At 37.2% G+C, this 21539-nt stretch overlaps 1 protein-coding gene across 3 annotated transcripts in view; it reads right to left on the minus strand.

Moving 5' to 3' along the window:
• Positions 1-374: 374 nt before the first annotated feature.
• The window catches only part of Slc9a6 (solute carrier family 9 member A6), a 56812-nt gene continuing 35647 nt past the window's right edge, over positions 375-21539 (minus strand). For 2 of the 3 annotated variants that reach the window (XM_021726289.3, XM_078034228.1), the window contains 5 exons: positions 16840-16929; positions 15695-15725; positions 13222-13301; positions 6669-6774; positions 375-3082 (listed from right to left, as the gene is read on the minus strand). In XM_021726289.3, coding sequence (XP_021581964.1) covers positions 2810-3082; positions 6669-6774; positions 13222-13301; positions 15695-15725; positions 16840-16929 — 580 coding nt within the window. In that variant the 3' untranslated portion in view covers positions 375-2809. The remainder of the gene's footprint in view (positions 3083-6668; positions 6775-13221; positions 13302-15694; positions 15726-16839; positions 16930-21539) is intronic. The other variant, XM_078034229.1, reaches the window with a different exon arrangement.

A 21539-nucleotide genomic window follows, 5' to 3' on the forward strand; every position in this document is an offset into this window, starting at 1 on the left:
TTTAGCTTGGGGGAAAGAACCTGAAACTGCCTTTCTACCCTAACTGGTTAAAGAATCGACTCTCTCCATCTAATAGAAACAACTAACATTTTCATGACATTCTCCATTACTGAGTTAACAGGCCACAAATCAATGTAATGGAATTTGACCACTTTGACTCATATTTCTTAAATGGCCCAACTGTGACCATAAACAAATACACCCACCCTTATACATAAGCACCAAGAATTTGCCACCCTGTAAGTTAAGTTGTTAGGTTTGTTTTTAAAGCATAAGTCTTCCCCCTTTTTCAGTCTGTGTGTGTGTGTGTGTGTAGAAAAATAAATGAAGTCAGCACTCTTTACATCTCACTAGAATAAGCTGTGACTCAAATATGGTGAGTGGTTATTTGCAAGGCTATAATTTCTTTAATGACAGATTTTCCTAAAAGAAACCACTATAACATTTGTCCAAGTACTCCAAGGGAAAACAAAAAAAAATACATGAAGATTAAAAGTCTATTATTTTAACAGCACATTGCCAAACACAGACAACTAGGATAAATGCCAAGAGACCTTTAAAAATAACTTTAAAAGATGCAACGTTCAAGTCAATCAAACATGTAGGTTCCACAAACAACAGAAAAACAGGTTCAAGAACAGTTCTACTTGTGCATGATGGTAACTCAGACTGTACTTCATCAAAGTTCATCCAGGCATTTCAATTCAATGGGTGTCTGAGCAGAAATGTTTGCTCTTCTTTGTGTGGAGATGTACACATAGATTTGAGAAGAAAAATCTTCCAGAGGCTGATGATGTAAGCACAGCAGGCTTGGTTCCCCTTTGATAAAGTACTGAAGGCAGATTTAGTGGACTCAAGCTTTATCAGTTCCCCTAATGAGAAGTCTTATGCATGCTGAAACAGACAAGTTACGGAATTTATCATGCTAAGTATTTACAGCCATGTTCATAAAGTGAGCTCAGTAACCTGACAATAAAAAAGGTAGTTGTTAAATTATTGTATAACCTTTTATAACTTGAATAACTCTGTGGGAAGATGATGCTGACATACAAAGCCCCTCAAACATACATCAACAAGAAATTATTTACTAGACGAAGAGGCACACATCATATAAAACATACACTTCACAGGAGGGGTTCCTGCATAGCAGGAAAGTTGCTACCACTACATAACAAATGGCTATGCCAACAGTCAAGGCTGCCACTAGAGGGTACAATATTAGAATTCCCTTAAAATCTCAAGGAGTGTTTGCAATAGCACAGAACTCTTTTGGAGAATAAGTACGTGTTTTGTTTGGATGAATAGTTTTCAGTGGAAAATTTGAACATCATGTACGTACATCAATTTTCTAATTGGGTAAGATTTAAGGCAATGCTACTCAGACCTGAGGAAAAAATCCACAAAAGTTTATATTTTTCTTCAGAATTATTAATAGGTCAGAATCAACATCAAAAAGTATTCCCCTTTCAAGTATTCATTGTACCTATAAGTATTTTCAGCATTACAAAATAGAATTCACTTTCATACTATGAATATGAAATGGGAAATTGTTCTGTGCTCTTCCTTGAAAACTGTGGAAAAAAATACATGGCAGCTTAGGTGTTTAATATTAAAAAGTAACATGACAATGAAGACAACTATACCCACTGCACACAAAGGAGCCTCCTTACAATAAATGCTCCAGAGCATTGCAATTCTCTTATGACTGCCTTTGATGTAGTATGGGATGTTCATGAATTCATAAATTAACTTTTAACATCAACTACAGACTAACAAATGACAATTAGATACAGTAAGTTTAAAAATTTTACATTTTGCTCCTGTTCGGCTGCTAAAGAGCAGCGATTTAAATTGATATAAAAACTTGTGACAACAAAGCTTGCTATACAGATAAAGTACATAATCAAAAATTAAGCAGCAATTAAATTTCTTATTTAAACTTATCTGGTATAGAATATTTACATATTTGGGAAGAGAGACCTCTAACACCAATTACTCCCTTCTTGCCCTCTGTCCCCTCTCCACCTGCCCCAGCCCCTCCAAATCTAAATCAAGTGCCCTGAACTATATACACCTGTACTTTGGCTAAGCCAGCTGGATGCAACTCCACGGTCTTGGCCTAGAGGAAAAGAAATAAGGTCTTGGAGGTCATTTGCAGCCTTCTTTTGAAACACCAGTGTATTGTAGTTAATGAATCTGTTCTTTCACAGCAAAGGGGGGGGGGACAGCCCCATACTTCACTCCAACTTCACTCTGCAACCTGAGTGGGGCAAGATCAAAATGTCATCAGCTCCTTACACCACAATAGGCCACAAGAGAAAAGGGAAAGAAAAAGGTCATGACAAAGGCAGCAGCAATCAACAAAAGCGTCCCAACAAAGGAACCTCTCCTCCCTGGGTTCACTAGGAAATAACACTTCCCTCCTTCTTCTCCCCCCACCCAACCACACACACACAAATTAATTCACATCACAAGAACTCGGTACTCCTGCTAAGTGTCAGGTAAATAGAGTAAATCCATCACTTTTTATACTTTAACTGAGACATAAAGCTAACAGAACACACAACATCACTGTGAAAGTAACTTTCTAAAACAGATCCAGCCTACATAGTGCAGCCAGCAAAACTTAAAAGAATAGTTTGTTAACAATCTGCCTTGTACAGGATAGTTATATTCTTTCTATGCCATATAAATAGCATTTATATAGCTTACACATTCAGAGACATGCACTAGGACTTTTTAGGTAGTACAAATTTCTTCACAATCACATGTGCAAATTTTACAAATCACTAAGTGAATATTAATAAGCTTAGGCTGGGCTGTGTCTCGTATCCTCTAATGAATTTAATGCGGGTTCAGAATCATCCATAGGCAGAACCAGGCGTGTCCCACGAATGACCAGCTCGTGGTCCCCAAATGCAAGCTCACGATCCAGGGCATCTTCAGAACTGTTGCCCAAGAATCTCCTAGGGGCACTAGATGTTGTCGATTCAGTGGTCACAGTGGAATCCCCGTATGTCAAGCTGATATCACCATCATTGAGAATAAGATCAGAGTCATCATCCTTCAATTGTTCTTGGTTCTAAATGCAAATAAAATAAAATTCAGAATTGTTAAGAAATTAAAGAATCATTTCCAGTAGGAGAATTTTTAAACATTCCCTATTTAAAACTCTTCAGTGGCCCAATGCCCTCAAGATAAGGTTTAATTGTCCCTACAATGCCTTAAAAGACAGTGTGACTTGGGAGCTGGGACTGTGGTTCAGCAGAAGCACACTTGCCTGGCATGTGTGAGACACTGGGTTCGATCCTCAGCACAACATATAAATATATAAAATAAAGGTCCATCAACAACTAAACAAAAAAAAAGGACAGTGTGACTTGTCCCCTTCAGCCTTATCTTCTGACACAACCTGCATCTCATACCCCAACATCCCCAATGTATATAGTGCTGCCAGTTGCCCAGATGTCTTCCAAGTCTCTCTTACCTCCACATCATTCTACATGTTGTCCTCTCTGCCCACTTCATGTGACTAGCATTTATTTATAATTTTCTCCTGGAAGTCATCCTTGATCTTCCAGGTCTAGGTTAGGTGTCCCTCCTGTGTGCTTTTACAGCATCCCATTCCTGGACCCCTTCCCTGAAATAGCACTTGCTCTTTCACATATTGGTCTGCCATCAAGGGTCTTAGGGTCTAGGATGAGAGGGGGAGGAGCACACTGATAAACACATGGTTATGATAAAAGACTTGATGCTATCTAGTCCAACCACCTCACACAGAAATACGAAATCCTCACTGCATACTTGTCTCCCAGCTCCATAAGCTCTGGTTATAATGGAAAGTTTGTGGCAAAATAGCATACTTAATAAAGTTCTACAAGAGGGAAAAGAAATCAAGAATGTATAGTCCCATTTTGGTAAATAAAAAACATGTGAACACACAGAAAAGTCTGGAATGGTATTCAACATTAACTCTGTAAAAACAGAATTACTAGTGAGTTTTATTTTATTTATATGTTCCTATACTGTTGGACATTGGCTGTTTCCAGGAATTTCCCAAACAACTAAGATAAACAAATGTGGATTGAAAAATATTATCAATAGCCACCAACTAAACCAAATCACTTTTTCCCTATCCCCTAATGTAGTTATAAGTAATTATAAGTTTAACTAGTTTCTGTCACTTAATAATACTTACAACAAAGGGTTTTAGCTCCTTCACAGGACAGCACAGGCTCTATGGCACTTCCTAATGTTTTCATTAAGTTTGAGGTCTAGGGAAATATCTACCAAATTTTAAAATATTGACCCAGCAATTTTATCTTTAAAAGCAATTCTATATATTTTCATATCCTTGAGTAAACTGGCATGTAAAAGAATATGTAAAAATATATTTGCTGTATTATTTGTAATAGCAAAAAAAAGAAGAAACTTAAATGTCTATGGGAGACTGAGTTAATCAATTTAGTATAGCTACAAATGGAATACTATATATTCATAAAAAAGAGAAGGTAACAGCTCTAATGTACCTAATGAAAAGCCATCAATGATGTAGCAGCAATTGAAAAAAGCAAGTAGTGGGACAGTACACCTATTACAACCCCATGTGTATAAAACAAAGCTATACACACATATAAGTGTGTATAGATAGAGCTGGATGTAGCTTAGCGTTAGAACAGTTGCCTAACATGTGTGAGGCCTTGAATTTAATCCCCAACACTGCAAAACACTGAATAAATTAAACATTTAGAAAAAAATATATCAGTAAGTATCTATAGTAAACCTTTAATGAAGACTGTTTCTAAGGAATTAGGTAGGAGGAAAATGAATTCTTTCACTTTGTACATTCCACAGTTTAAATATTTAGCTATGAGCATATTGATTTAATAACTTACAGAAGTAATTAGCAGGTTGAGGTTGTGGCTCAGTGTTAACAGCACTTGCCTAGAATGTGTGAGGCACTGGGTTAGATTCTCAGCACCACATATAAATAAACAAATAAAATAATGGTCCATTGACAACTAAAAAAAAACATTTAAAAAAGTGATTAACAACAAAAATATATTAGAACAACAAGGTTTATGGCTATAATGGGTTAAATTTTATTCCCCCCAAAAGATACTGATGACCTAACCCTTGGTACCTATGAATATGACCTTGTTTGGAAACAGGATCATATTTAGAAATAAGGTGGGCCCTGATCCAATGATGCTTATCCTTATGAAATTTGGATACAGATTGGTGCATATGGGAAGACATCATGTGGAGATGAAAGCTGAGAGTAAAGTGATGTATCTGTAAGTGATGGAATGCCACAGACAGCCCGCAAAGCAAAGCACAAGAGAGAGGCCTAGAAGGAACCAGTCCTGCCCTTACCTTGACTTTAGACTTCTAATCTCAAGAACTCTTAAGGTATGTCTATCATTTAAGCCATTCAATTTGTGGTACTTTGTTACAGTAGCCCCAGAAACTCCTATAGTGATGCATCACATTTTCTTATAGTCCACAGGACACACAGTTGTTGTGGACCTTTGGATTCTTGGTGATGGCAAGAGGGATGCTAGCCAAACCTCACTGCCTGAACCAACAGAGCAGGCTGACAGTTCTGTACAGAATCAAATGGGCTACCAGGGCACATCAGAAATGGACAATGCTTGAGAGGGGAGTCCAGGCAATGTAGGAAAGAGATAAAGCAACATGGGGTGTTCTTCCCACTCTGCCAGCAGTCTGTCAAAAATACGCACTCACTCTAAACAAAGCTATAGGGTACTCCCACTCCCACCACCCAACCTGGCCCAGGTGCCACCCCCATGCTGCCTACTTCATCCCACCCATTTCCTGTAGGATCTGCTTTGCCATGCCACAAAGGAAGCTGCGAGCAACTGGAGGGTACATGTCTACACTGCTTCCCTACAGCTTCCCCTCTCTCCACTCAAGATCCTGGGTGTTGTGTCTGAGTAGCCAAAAATGGTAGGCTTTGTTGATAGGAGAGCCCACTGGATGCCCCAGATTATTTCTGAATGGTTGGTTTAGAAACAAAGATTTAAAGTTAAAATGTTCACATTGCAAAAACAGTGGCTATTTAGCATATCTCTCACTTTTTTCTTAGTTGGGAAATTTACCAAATCACCAATCATATGCTGGTCTGCATAAATGCAGAATCTAGATTCTGTCTAGATCTGTCCCTGCCTTCCAACAATGTGAACACAGGGCAGAAAAACCTTCTCAGATATCCAAAAGTTGGTAGGTATGAAACAAAACATCTGTTGCACTTCAGGAGCAGCATCAAAATTGTTTTAAAATTCTCTCAACATAACTGTGGCAACCCTAACACGCAGACGAAAACATACATTTAGTGCTAAACTTGGGCCACATTGCTACCAAAAAATGAAAGCTGGCATGGGAATAGAATGACGTAGCAACATCACCTAAGTAAGATGAGATAAATTCTATATCTGTTATCAAATGATATTTGAAAGGCCATGAATTATATTTGTAGATTTCAGTGTATTTTTTGGTTGAGCAAAGTATGCTTAAATTTCTTCTGAGGGATTTTATACTTCAAAGGCCAAAAACTAAACCAAAATAAAACAAAACCAGAAACCCACCCATAAAGCAGCTAAATTAAACTTGCTAAACAGTTCAGTTGGTGGATAAAAATCACTTACTTCATAAGCCTGGGGACTGGTTAGGCATCTGGCGATGGGCCCGCAGCAGTTGGGGAGTGTGGTGGTGAGAGGAGGCCCACTATGAGTCAGCAGAGGCTTCAGGTAGCTGTGAGTGGTTAAGGAAGGGCTGCGCTTTTTCCACACATTCAAAAAACAACTCAGTTAATGACAGTTATTATCACAGTATACCAACCATCGACCACTTTGGAGGTTAACAAAGGGCTTTCACATATGCAATCTCATGTTGTCATCACATGATGCCAGTGAGAAAGCAAAGGGAGACCTTTTTATCATCTCTATTTCACAGATAGGAAAACTGAGCCTCAGAGAGGTCAAGGACTTGCCTAAGTCACACAATTAAGAAAACAGAAACTGATCTACTAATCAAAATTGGCCTGATTTCCAATTATGTGCCCATTCTACTACATCATATTGCTTTTCTGATTTTACCAAAAGTAAAAGGAACATAAGGTCACTCTAAATTTGGCACTGAAGGAAGCAAGGGAGAAAATAAAGAATGATAATTTTCAGAGAGGAGATTAAATATTTTAATAGTACACAAGTAATAAAAATGTTTTTAATAATTTACTGTGGATTCAAGTGGCCTCCTGAACACTCTAAGTTGAACTTCAGTATCAGGTTGAATCTTTTCCTGTAAAACTGTAAGGAGGTAAGGAAAGTCAATTCCTAAGACATTTAAATAAACTATGAATAATGAACGCCTCTACTATAGACCCTCATTTCAACAGATAAAAACGGATTGATAATATATGATACTCAGAAGAAAAAGAGGAAATCACAAGAAAAAGGAGGGAGAAAGGATATAGACATATATATCATATTCCCCACATGCTTTTTTTTTTTTTTGTGCTACTGCGGATTCAAACCCAGGGCCTCACAATTGCTACGCAAGTGTTCTACCACTGAGCTGGATCCGCAGTCCCCCATTTTCCCCATATGAGAACATGGACTGGGGATATAGCTCAGTGGTAGACTTCTTACCCAGCATGCACAAAGCCCTGAGCTTGATCCCTAGCACCCCAGGGGTTGGGGCAGGGGAAGAATATGAAGCTAAGATAGTTCTTAATTAAAAATGGGAAAGTCAGGGGCTGGGGTTGTGGATCAGCAGTGAAGCACTTGCCTAGCACATACGGGGCACTGGGTTTGACCCTTAGCACCACATAAATAAATTAATTAAATAAAGTATTGTGTCCAACTACAACTAAAAAAATATTTAAAAAAATGGGAAAGTCACACAAAATTTTTGATTTGCCATATTACTAAATTGTAAGTAAAGATTAAATTTTCAACATAAATATACTTTATAAAATATCTGGCCACACAAAGCCAATGAAAAAAACTAGAATGATAAATTCTACTAGTACAGAAATGTCTAAGTCTGTGTCCAATGGCACTGAGTAGGATACTATTAAGGCTAGCAAGTTGTGGTGTTACACTCTCTGAATAAATTCCTTAGGAGAATTTGCCAAAAGAATAAAAACAAGAAAAACTTGCCAAATAATTTTGACAAAAGAATCAAGAAAATCTGAATAGTCTTCTATTAAAAGATAAAAAAACCCATCCCATATAAAAAGAAAGAGGTCCAAATAACTTCAATACCAATCTCATATTGACTCCTTCAGAGAACAGAAGAACAAATACTCCCCAACTTATTTTAAGGTCAGCATAATATTGCTATATAAACCTAATAAAGAACATTACAATTTTAAAAATCACAAGCCAATATCTCCCACAAAAGCAAACACAAAATACTAACAAACTAAATCCAATGACATATACAAAAGGTAACATATCACGATCAAATGGGATTTTTTTTCCAGCAAAGCAAGAATGATTTTATATTCAAACAACTGATCAATGCAAATCAGCACAATGACAGGTTAAAGGAGAAAAAAAATCATGTCATCAACTAAACTGATGCAGGAAAAACATAAATAATACTCAATGTCTATTCATGATAAAACTCTCAGAAAACTAGAAATAAAAGGAAATATTCTTAATTTCCTAAAGGTTACATTATACTTCATGGTATAATACTGAAAAATTTCTCCCTGAGATAAGGAATAAGACAAGAATGTCATTATCACCACTCACCTTCAGCTATGAGCTGTAGAGGTCCAGCCAATGTATTAAGACTCAAAGAAGAAATACAAGGGCATCAAGAATACAAATAACAATAAATACTGGAGAGGATGTGGAGAAAAAGAAACTTTTAAACTGTTGGTGGGGCCATAAATTAATACAAACACTATGAAAATCAGTATGGAAGTTTCTAAAAAGACTAGGCACTAGACTCACCTATACCAATCCTTGGTATTTATCTTAAAGAATTAAAAATCACCATACTATAGTGATTAGTGCATACCCATGTTTATAACAGCACAACTAACAATAGCCAAAAATGGAATCAGCCTAGGTTGGATACAGAAAATATGGCCTATATACACAATGGAGTTTTACTTAGTCATAAAGAAAAATGAAATTATGTCATTTGCAAGAAAATGGATGAAATCTGAGAACATTATATTAAGCAAAAAAAAAAAAGCTAAACTCAGAAGGGCAAGGGTTATATATGCTTTCTCTCATATGTGGAAGCTAGAGAGGGAAAGGGAAAAGAAATGTGAAGGGATTACATGAAAACTAAAGAGGGATAAGTAGAATAGAAGAAAGATACAGAAGGTAGGGAGGGAAAAAAGAAATACAGGCCATATATATTGTTATGTTTTGTGCATGTACAAATGTATAACAGCAAATTGCAGCATTATGTACAACTATAATGCAAAATAAATGTAGAAAAATAACAAAAAAAGAAATACAAGAGCTTGTAAAATAAAAAATAACACATCATTATTCATAGATCACTCAAATCGTGTATGCAGAAAACCAAAAAGAATCTATAACCCACTAGAAATTGTAAGTGAACTTTAGTAAGACAGCTGGACATAGGATCAATACATAAAATCCAATTATATGTATAACAATAACAAACAGAAAATGAAACAAATACCATTTGCAAAAGCATCAAATACTAGAAAATGGGGAGAGAGGCTGTGTTCATGAATTGGAAGTCTCACATTGCTAAGATATCAGTTCTTTCCAGTAGGTTTTTTTTTTTGCTTATTTTTAGCAAGACACAAAATGTATAAATTGACCAGATATTTCTAAAATTTAAAGGAAAATGCAAGGGGGCCTAAAATAGCTAAGGTAGTACTAGAGAAAAATAAACCTACATTTACTCTACAGTAATTAAAAAGTGTGATTGATATAAAAATAGAGAATAGAAAGTTCAGAAATTGGCCCCTACTTATATGGCCAAGTGATTTACAACAAGGATTCCACTGCAATTTAATGGGAGTAATGATGGTATTTTTAAAAATATTTTTTAGTTGTAGATGGACACAATCTCTTTATTTTTATGTGGTGTTGAGGATCAAACCCAGGGCTCATGCATGTGAGGCAAGTGCTCTACCACTGAGCTACAACCCCAGTCCAGTAATCATTAGTATTTTTAATAAATGGTGCTAGATCATTTGGATATCCATATTGGAAAAAAACGTAGATATTAACCATAAGCACCTCGCACTACAGGTAAATATTAATTTGTGCTAGGCATGGTGACACATGCCTATAAATCCCAGTTACTTGGGAGGCTGAGGCAGGAGAATGGCAATTTCAAGGCCAGTCTGGGCAACTTAGAGAGACCCTGTCACAAAATAAAATAAAAAGGCTGCCTATATAGCTGGGGATTGAACCCAGGGCTTTGTATATACTAGGCACTGCAAAAAAATTAATTTGTGATGGATCAAAGACCTAAAGATGATGCTAAAACAGTCACACTTTTAGAAGAAAATGGGAAATATATATTCATAACCTTAGGATGAAAAACACTAGCCACAAAAGAAAATACTACAATGGACTTCATTAAAATGCAGAACTTCTGTTCTTCAAAAGACAGGATCCAAAAAATGAAAAGGCATGCTACAGATTAAAAAGACATAATCCATAAAATCATCAATAAACTTAATTCAGGAATATAAAAGAACTATAAGTAAATAGGAAAGAGAAAAGACAAAGACATCTAAAAGATGTACAAAAGCCATCTGAAAAGATGCTTTTACCTGTATCAGAGAGAAATGCAAAGTAAACTACTGGATATATCACTATATACTCAGCAAAATGGCTAAAATTCAAAAGGCTGATAAATACCAAGTTCAAGCAAAGAAGTGAAACAACCAGAACTCCCTTAACTTGTTACTGGGTGTAACGATGAATTTATCAAATTGGTTACAACCACACTGGTTAAAAACACTCCAGAAAACTGGTTGGCAGTATGAATTAAAGCTAAACATATATTTGCCCCAAATTCTACTTTTTGGTATACACCCAAAAGAAGTGAGTGCTTATATCCACCAAAAATATACATATATTCTAAAATATTAATTTTATTTGTTATGGCCAAAAGCATTTTCAAATGTTTATTAACAGTAGGATGGTTAAAAACAAAAACAAAAATCATATAATATATTCATACCTTGGAACACTACAGAGCCATAAAAAGAATGAATCACTGTTACATGCTACAACATAAATAAATTACATAGAGGATACTGAGCGAAGGAGGTAAAACACAAAAGAATACATAATACATGATCCATTTTTGTGGATATCAAGAACAGATAAAATGTTATTCATGCTGACTGAAGTCAGAATCATGGTTACCCCTTTCTGGGGGTGGCAGGGATGATGTTACTATTTCAAAGGATCATAGGGAACCTTCTATGGTGCTGGAAATGCTTCTATATAGCTTTATATGGATGGTGGGCACACAGGTGTAGATATAGGTCAAAATTCATTAAGCTAAACATTTAAGACTCATGTACTTTATTGTATTCCAAGTTATACCACAATTTTAATAAATAATCCAGTTGTACCCAAGAGAACCAAAATCTAGAATGATGAATAATTAATTCTCCCAGGGCACCAGGTATTAACATGACCAGATTTTGTGTAGTACTTAATAGGGTAGTACTGAATCAAACAAGTCTTCATGTTTACTTCTATAAGAATATTTTTTAAAAAGCTGGTATTCTTTCTGTACATTAAGATCATTTGTTTGTGTATAATGCAGAAAATGTACAAAACAGTTTATGCAAAAGATGCTAAAATAATTGTTAAATCAGAGGGATGAAAAGCCCCAAGAGGTATGCAAAGGGCTTATATCCAAAATGCTGATAATAGAGCCAAAAGTAATGACATAATCTTTAAACTATTTTAAAGAGCCAGGCTGTCTCCCTCCCTAATGGGAGTCTTAATACCACAGATATGCTTGCATTCTTGTTTCCATACAGTAATTTAATTTTGAAATACTTGTAAAGAGTGAATGCAAATATCTGGTAAATAGAATATAGTAAGTAGTAGCTTCTAATCATAAGTGTCAAGTGCATTCATGTTAAGTATATGAGGCTTTGATCAGCAAACAGAACAATTTTTACATGCTTATCCCAAATTTGCTTCAATGGAACCTAAACCAAGTTTTCATTCACTTGCTAATAAATCTTAGCCTGAAATAACTCCATGGTTTCTTTTTTTCTGATTCAAATTTCAAATAAGAAAAACATCTGAACAGTAGCAAAATGTTTTTAAAGGCATGATTTAAACAAGTAATAGAACACCAACACTATTCAAAGCATAGCTATGAAGAAGATTTACAACAGGACAAGAAAATATGATCATCAATGAAAATATTTAGCTATTTGTGGCACTTTTGTGGTGCTGGGGATTGAACTCAGGGTCTGGAACATTCTAGGTAAATGTTGTACCACTGAGCTACATCCCTAAGCTTATTTTTATTTTGAGAGAGGACCTAAGTTGCCAATGCTGGCCCTGAACTTCGGATCCTCCTGCCTCAGTCTCCTGAGTAGCTAGGATTACTGGTGTGTGCCACACTTATGGCATTCTGAATGTACAGTTGAGTCTCCTGGTCTTTGAAAAGGCCAGGGAAGAAAAGGCATGTCCCTGCATACTGTAGTAATCGATCAGTACTGAAGTTTTATTCCATCTCCATGTTTTCCCCTAAGGCAGCCTTTCCTAGTCCACCCTAGCAAGTACCCCAACTAGAACAAACAAATACCTTTTATATGATTCACTAAGTTAGCTTAAGGACAACAAATATTAAAATTTGCTCAATAAATAAACCTATATATTGAAGAAAGTATGACATCTGGGCTCTTGATTCCCTCCATATAACCGGCCTTTACAATAACTAGTACCTACTGGTTTCCTGGGTGTGCAGAGGCATTCAATTGTGTGAATTTCCTCCTTCACACACTGATGAAGAAAGGGAAGACTATAGGTTAGGTTTTACATTCCACTTCCAGAAAGCAACTGTCAAAACAGTTGTTCTGACACTAGGGTTGTTCAGTAGTAGAGTGCATGCTTAGCATGTGTAAGGAAGGCCCTGGCACCATAAAACAAACAAACAAAACAATTGTTCTGTGTCCATACTATCTTTTTTTTTCTCAATGAAGGATACTTATGATCGAAGTTGTACCATATCCGGAAGAGCCAAGCACTCTCTGCTTTGGTAGTTCTCCGTTCATTTTCTGGAACACCCTGCAGAAAGATAATACAAAAATCATTATATACACAAACACATTTGTATAGAGTCCTTCCTTAGAAGAATCAGAACTAGAGCCTACAGAAAAGAAACTTTCCAACATGGGTAACATTAGAAATTTAATGGCTTGTATACAGCAGTTTTGAAGAAATTTAAATATTTGTCTGAACATCTCTATTATTCAGAAGACTTGCTAATTTATGAATCTATTGTCATTTTTAAAAGTCAGTGTAGGAAAATTCACTTTTGAAATTTGAAAGACTTATACCCCCAATGCAAAAGCAACTTAAGTAGAAAACATCATACCAACGTTCATTCCTATCTTTGGGAGTTGTCATGGGTCTCAAAAGTAACTGGCATTCAAAGTTATTATTATGTTCTTAACTCACTAGCAAAATGAAAACAAGCAGGGAAATTCCATGGTAAGCCTGATTGCTTAGGGGAGAAAATTAATACAGCAAGCAGGCTCCTTCTAAAATAGTTTCCAAAAAGATAAACTGTGTCCTTACTTGTAATATGGTATGGTCGGTAGTTGGGCAGTTAAGACTATCTGGTTCCAGTCCTGGCTCACCAATGTTAACTAACTTTTTACCTCTCCAGACTTGAATTTCTTCATGTGTAATATGTGAATGTTAGAGACTCCCCAAGGCCCTTTCTAGTGCTAGTATTCTAAGGTTCTATAATTTTCTAAGAGCGCAGAGTTTAGATTCTGGGTTTTGGTTCCTTCCTGTCTTCCCTAATTCTCAGAAGAAGTTATTATTTTCCTTGACATGGATCAGTACATACACAAAAATGTCTGAGGACAATGTGTGGGCTTATAAGTAATGAAGAACATTTTCTATATTTCCTTTCACATCACTAGGTATGGTTTTGCATACCTTCACCTTATTTATTTATTTACTTACTTACTTACTTACTGGTTTGGGGATGGAACCAGGGCTTGTGCCTGCTAAGTACGTGCTCTAACACTGAGCTGTATCTCTAGCCCACGGTATTTTGTTTTATTTTTATTTATTTATTTTGTGTTTACTTCTTGAAAAGCAATTTGTTTATAGATCTCACCACCTCCTTACCACATTAATACCTGCACATCCAACCCTCCCCACACTCCATACTTACTATAGTGCTCCTCTGTGTTTCCTTGCAGACATTTATTGAGTAAACAATATAACCAAAACATCCATGGAATTTTGAAGTCAGGGAAAAATCTTTTTTTTTTTCTTTTCTGTATATCACCACATACAGTCACCAACCTGGCTGTGTCCCTGCAATTCTGTTTCCATTTCCCCTCTGGTGACAGAGGTGACACAGCTGATGGAGCCTTATTCAGACAACAATCAAGAATTTGTCCTGTGAGCTGCATGATAACTGTATTCTGGTTTTGCCACAGGGGTGGAGGCATTGAGGAGCTATTACCACTTGGACACTAACCCAGCAGCTTGGCATGATGGGAATTTATCCAGCCTGGTTTGTTCAAGTATTTCAAGCCCATGGAATTCTACTTTAAGGCTCTGACCACAAAAGAGGCAAGTACTTACTATATCACATACACACAGGCATTCATCACTCAACAGCTAACAAAATTAGCATTTAGGAAATGAATCTGATAAATGTTTTTTTTAACTATACCCTAAAGAAAAATATACCAATGCTTATTTCAGACAAGAACAAGAATCCTGTCTTGAAGGAGATGCTGTTTTCAAAAACATAATTTCATTGATTTTTCATCTTATGTCTAATACAGAGTTACATATACAGTGGTGCTCAGAAACCATTAAACAGCAGACAGAAAATACTGAAAAAGGGTGGTTAGTCTAGAAAGTGCAGCCAGTTACACTGTGCTCAATCCAATAGGCTGGAGTTCATAGGAACAACTGAGAAACTGACACACGGAAGGAAAGAAGCAAGGAGATAAGAAAGTGCATTCTCCTGAGCAGGCAGGGAAGGCTAGTTCAACATTCAAAAGCTTCTAGGCAGTTCTCAGGGGCAGCTGCTGGTCATCCAATTTGAAAGTTACACAGGAAGAGCAGCTGGAGTGAGGCTGACATCAGAGACAAGCCTTCATGCGCAAACCAAAGTGGAAAAAGGCTCCCTGTGCCAGAGCAGTCACTTGAAAACCCAGGAGTGCTTAAAAGACTACTCCCCTCTGTGGCAAAAGCCCAGGATGGACTACAGATAGGAAACCTGCCACTCTTGATAACCACAAGCTAACTAAAATGTGGTTTTGTCTCTATGGAGTAGTGAGAAAAGCCAGGAATGAAGTCAGTTAAAAGCTGAGGCAGACAACACAGGATCTAAATAGTGACATGAAGTCTACAGGAGGCTGTTTTCTTTCCAAATAGCTGTACACTTGACAGAAATGCCAGGGACAACACAAATGCATATTTACCAAATGTTCTTGGTCTGAATCAACACCAACCCTAAAGGAAAAACACAAAGAGCAAGTGAGATTTTGAAGCCAAAAAAAGGCCTAGTCACATATGTACATTGTCAGGAAACTACATTTCTCAACACAGAAGCTATGGAATGGTTAATGTTTTCTTACCCTCTACGGTTGTTGATATACATTTTTGGCTCCTGACACTTTCCTTAGCAACAGCTTGGATTCTAAGGCAAGCAGGGTGAAGAATTCTATTCCTGTAATCCCCCTCACCAGTGTCAGTAAAATACCATTTCTTCTCTGAATGTAAGTCCACTCTAAGCAGAGTCAGGGAGAGCAACACTGCCCAGTTGTTGAATAAGAACTAGAGGAAAGTTCCCAAAACAAGGCTGGCACAATGCAATTCCAGGAGGGAGTTGCACGTTTGGGGACCTTGCAACTTTCATGGCAATATTTTGTTATGATGATGGAAGAGAAGGTCCAATTTCAGTTTTTTCATAGGCTAAAGAACAGACATTAGTCTTGGTTCTTCAAAATTTGTTTTTACCTGTGCTTCCTGGGGAACAGCTTCATTAAGAAGTTCTTGTGACTCTTCTACTCACCAACTCTGTTCTTTCTTCCTCTACCCTGCCCCTCAGGTTTCCTATCCTTGCCACCCCAGCTGCTACAGCATAAGCCCTTGTTCTGACTCACAGGGCCTGGAGTATAAGTCTTTCCATCACCAGGCTCTCCCCTAAAGTAAGTGTCTAATGTACACAATTTGTTGGTCACTCCCTTCACAGAACACTCAGAGTAGTTTGCAATCCAAACGGGCAAGTCAAAAAAAGCTCTTTGAATGGCATTCAAGATTCTTGACAAACTAGTGGCCACCTCACCCTCCAGCCTACCTTCCCACCCTCATTCCCCACCATTCTCTTCTAAAAAATGCCCACCAAGTCCTCCCCAAATCCTTGTCCTTTCGGGACCTCCATACCTTCACTCATGCAATTCCCTCTAGCTGAGATGTGCTTTCCCTCATTTTCCTAGTTGTCTACTAAGTTACAAAGTAACTGTTCTATGACCCCTCCAAGCAGAATTTTCTCCTCTGTGCTTCAGCAGCACTTCTTAAGAGTCCTTGGTTATAATACTTAGCACAGTAGAGTATAGTTATTTACCTGTCAGTCTCCCCAAAAAGACTGTGAGCTCCTTGAGGGTAAAGGCCATGTCTCAATTCATCTCTGTATCCCCAGAGTCTAGCACAGTACCTGACACACAATAGGTGCTCAAATGTTTATCAATTAAGTTAACTACTACAGACAAAACACACAAAACAGCAGTATGAAAAGCTGTAGCAGCAGCACCCCCAAAGACAAGTAATACTCAAGGGAGGAAAACGACGCTAAGACACCTCTGGTAGGTAAGGTTGTCATGATCAAGTAATTGAAAACAGATGGCCATGAGAAGATTCAAAATTCAAAGAAAGGCTCATTTTTACTTTGTTAAAAATGGGCAGATGCTGTTTAAGGTCTTCTCAGTCACATTAAAGTCTAACCACATTTATGCATCTCGAGTGACATCTAGTGGTCTTGAAGATAGTACATTTATAATGTTCAAATGGTTCCTTTCCTGAAGCCAATACAATGTAATAAACATTTATAGAGCACTTATTATTTGCCAGGCACTGTGCTAGGCACACGGCATAGACATGAATTAAACATGGTCCCTGCCCTCAAGGAGCTCACGGACTAGTGGGGGAAACAGACACAGAGCAGAATTGCTAAGGGCTTGCTGTCAGGGAACACTAAGTTCAAATGAGCACCTGGCTACCATCTAGCTGTATGAATTCAGTCAAGTTATGTGGTCCTATGGACCATAATTCTATCATTTGGAAAATAGGGCTAGTATCTACCACAGAGAGTTGCTGCAAGGATTAAATGAGAAATAAGTATCAAAAGCTTTTAAGAAGGGAATAAAATCTACAGAGTTATGCTATATCGATGTACAAATGTACCACAATGCATACTGCTTATATAATGATAAAACACTAATTAAAAAATAATGACAGAAGGGAGATTGGTAGAGTAAATGGATTGAGTTAGGGAGAAGGGAAGGGAAAGGGAAGGTACTAGGGAAGAAGACTGAACAAATTATGTGCAGGTATGATTAGGCATAATGAAACCCACTATTATATATAATTATAATGCGTAAACAAAAATTTAAGAAAAGAGTGTCTGATGCATCTTTAATGCTAAGTGGTAGCTCTTATAACAAGACTATATTATTACATAAAACAAGACTGCATTATTACATAATTAAATGAAATAAGTGCTATAATAGAGAAACCCAACGTTAAGGAGTGGTTCTGAGAGAAAGGAACAGGGTGCAAAGGAAGAGACGCTTGGCTGTGTCACTGGGAGTGACATAGAATTCCAGCCAGAGGGAACAGTAAGAGCAAAGGCTCAGAGACAGAGAAATGCAAAGCAAGTGCAGTAGATAGGGAGCCAAATGTGACTGTCATAAATTATGTGAAAGGACACAGGAATGGCTGGCTGACTCTAATTCACTGAGGATTCACTTGTTATGAGACAGTTGAAGTGCTCCTTTACTACTGTAAATTAGATCATGTCATTCCCCTCATTTTAATATCCTCAGAGATTTCTAATTTTATTTTAAAATCCACTCTCTTCACCACATCTTACAAGACCTTACAGCAGGGGTTTACAAACTACAGCCTACACACCCCTCTGTTTTTATCAATAAAGTTTTGTTGGAACACAGCCACACCAATTACATAGTTATCTATGGCTGTTTTCACACCAGCAATGAGCGGCTAAGACAGAGACCATATGATCTGCAAAGCCAAAAACCTTTCCTCTCTGTCCCTTTATGGAAGTCCGGAGATCCCTACTCCCATGGAATCTTGCCCTCCTCATTTCTACCTACTGTTCAAATCACTATGCCCCCACTATATAAGCTTTTGTGTTTATCTAACAGGCCAAGTTTATTTCTGCCTTGGCATCTGCACTTGCTTCTCTCTGCCTGGACTGCTCGTCTTCCTGATCATTGTTTGACAGTATCTTGTCACTCAGGTAGACTGAGCTCTAACATAACCTTTCGGAGAAAACTTCCTTGACCTTTTCATATACCCCCATTCCCAGTGAGTATCAAAGTACCTTCTTTGACTGACATCACATTTAATACATCTAAATTTGTCATGTTCATTTGTTTACTAATCTATTGCCTATCTTTTCCCACTAAAGTACACACTTTACAAGATCAGGCGTATTATCATTACCACTGCCCTTCTCTAGGGCTTTTAAAAAATATATCTTTTTAGTTGTAGATGGACACAATATCTTTATTTTGTTTATTAATTTTTATGTGGTGCTGAAGATCGAACCCAGTGCCTCACATGTGAGAGCGGTCTACCACTAAGCCACAACCCCAGCCCTAGAGCAGGGCTTTTTAACCTTAGCATTATTGATATTTTGGCCCAAATAATTCTTTGTTGGCAGGTTGGGGGATGACCTTTCCTGTGCATGATAGGATGTTTACCAGTATCCCTGGCCCCCACTCAGCAGAAACCTGTAGAAGTCCCCTCTCCCAGTTGTGACAATCAAAAATGTATCAAAACACTGCCAAATGTCTCCTGGTGGGCAAAATGGTCCCTGGCTGCAAATCACATGTGCTTGACACATGGCTGGTGCTCAGTGATTCATCAAGTGAATGGACAAAGACACATTTGAAAGGCTATGCAAAGAGCTTTGTAGACATAAGCTCACTGAATCCTAACAACCACCCTAAGAGGTAGCTACTAAGATGGACATGATACAGATGAGGAAACAGGCTTTGAAAGGTTAAAGAACTTGCCAAAAATTGCAGAATTAGTAAGAAGGGGCAAAAACTTAAAACCAAGTTTAAGTGTGCATGCATCTTCAACTTTGAGAATACCTCAGTATTTTCAAAATTATACTAGGCAAATTGGGAGGGTGGGAAGAGAAGCTTAAAACACTGCCTCTGTCACAAAGAGGCTGAAAAACTCAAAACAAAAAACAAGAAGTTATCCAAGACTATAAGGCAATGTATTTAATTGCATTCCATTCATGTTACAAAATGCGCAAGATGGGGCCAGCCAGAGAGGTTTCAAAGCTAGTGACACAGATTAAGCTCTATGTGAGTAGCTAGATTTTTTATTTTGCTTTTTTCTTGGCAGGGATAGTAAAGTATAGGTATTTTGTTTAGTTTTTGTGGAGGGAAAAGAACTGATTCTCCTTAAACCTGAGACTCTTTACCAAAGAGTATTACTTTTCCTAAATTATCTTACATTTAATTTTGTTCTCCTTAGGAGAGTCTTCATTTATAAGCCATTGAGAAAAGAAAGGAACTTAGTCCTTTTGAAATGTACTACTGTTAATTTTTTATGCATTGTGGTACAGAAGAAACTAAATAAAACCAGAGGCTCCTCTGTCCACCATTTAATTTCATATATATCACCTTAGACAACTAAGAATCTTTCTAAGTCTCTATTTCTTCATTTGTAAAACAGTTTCTATAATTAGATAAACAAATACAGTTAGCACAATGCCTAGCACATAGTAGGTGCTCAATAAATTCCAGGTCTTCCTTGAAGCAATAATGTCTGTAAGAACATTAGGGTTATAAAAACATATGCTACAGTATATTGTCTACTACACATAATAACAACACAGAGATTATTAAAAAGGGGATTTGGATAGCAAAGAAAATAAGATGGCAATAACATTTAAAGTGTTATTCAAGGCTGGTTGGTCTTTACAAAATTAAAAGAAAGGCATGACAGAACGGAAAAAAAAAGAACAGATTCTATAAAATGTGAAATGTTTTCTCTAATGAACCTTCATATTCTGGAAGCCTGGTAACCCTTAACATCTATGAAGTTTTAGCCAAACAGAACTAAAATCTACAAAGGCTTCAGCAACACAGGCTGCTGTATCCATGGAAACAAATGTAGAACTCTTGAGATACAAGACAGCTTTCAAATTGAATACATTAAGTAGTACACATTGAAGACTAAGGCCTCATGATCTTGGCCTTGGTTTGTTAGGTTAGAAACAGTGGTGATCATAAACATGAGAAAGAATGATAACATCTATTATGGATTAGGGCTGGGGTAAATTGGATTGTCTCACACACTATAAATGAATCCAACCTGGTAATATGACTGAACACCTTAAACATATGCATATCCTTCTTTTTGGTATTGGGAATTGCACCCAGAGCTGTATTTACCATTGAGCTGTATTCCCAGCCCTTTTTATTTTGAGGCAGTGTCTAGCTAAATTGCTGAAGGTGGCCTCAATCTTGTGATGCTACTGCCTTGGTCTCACAAGTCACTGGGATTATAGGCATGTGCCACTATGCCCAGCCATGCACATCCTTTAGGTTAAGCAATTCCATTTCTAGGAAGCATCCTACAAATAACTGCAAAGAGGTGTACATACTTAAGAAGGTTCACATTATTGACAGTAACAGCAAAATCCTCAAACGGTAATGGCAACAGGAAAATTTTAAACTCAATACAAAAATCCAACAATAGGAATTTAAAAAAATTTTTTGTAGTTATAGATGGACAGCATGCCTTTATTTTGTTTATTTATTTTTATGTGGTACTAAGGATTGAACCCAGTGCCTCACACGTGCAAGGCAAGAGCTCTATCACTGAGCTATAGCCCCAGGCCTAACAACAGGAATTTGATTTAAGTACTTCCGGATATATGCCGCCATTCAAATAATGATATGAATTCACACTATATTACGTTTAACAAAATAAGTCTACAAGAGTACCCTTAGTATTGCACATTTTTGTTCAAAATACATACATTGCCTAGCAAAAGAT

The sequence above is a fragment of the Ictidomys tridecemlineatus genome, chromosome X (genome assembly GCF_052094955.1).
Source record: "Ictidomys tridecemlineatus isolate mIctTri1 chromosome X, mIctTri1.hap1, whole genome shotgun sequence".
In the NCBI taxonomy this organism is placed as follows: Eukaryota; Metazoa; Chordata; class Mammalia; order Rodentia; family Sciuridae; genus Ictidomys; species Ictidomys tridecemlineatus.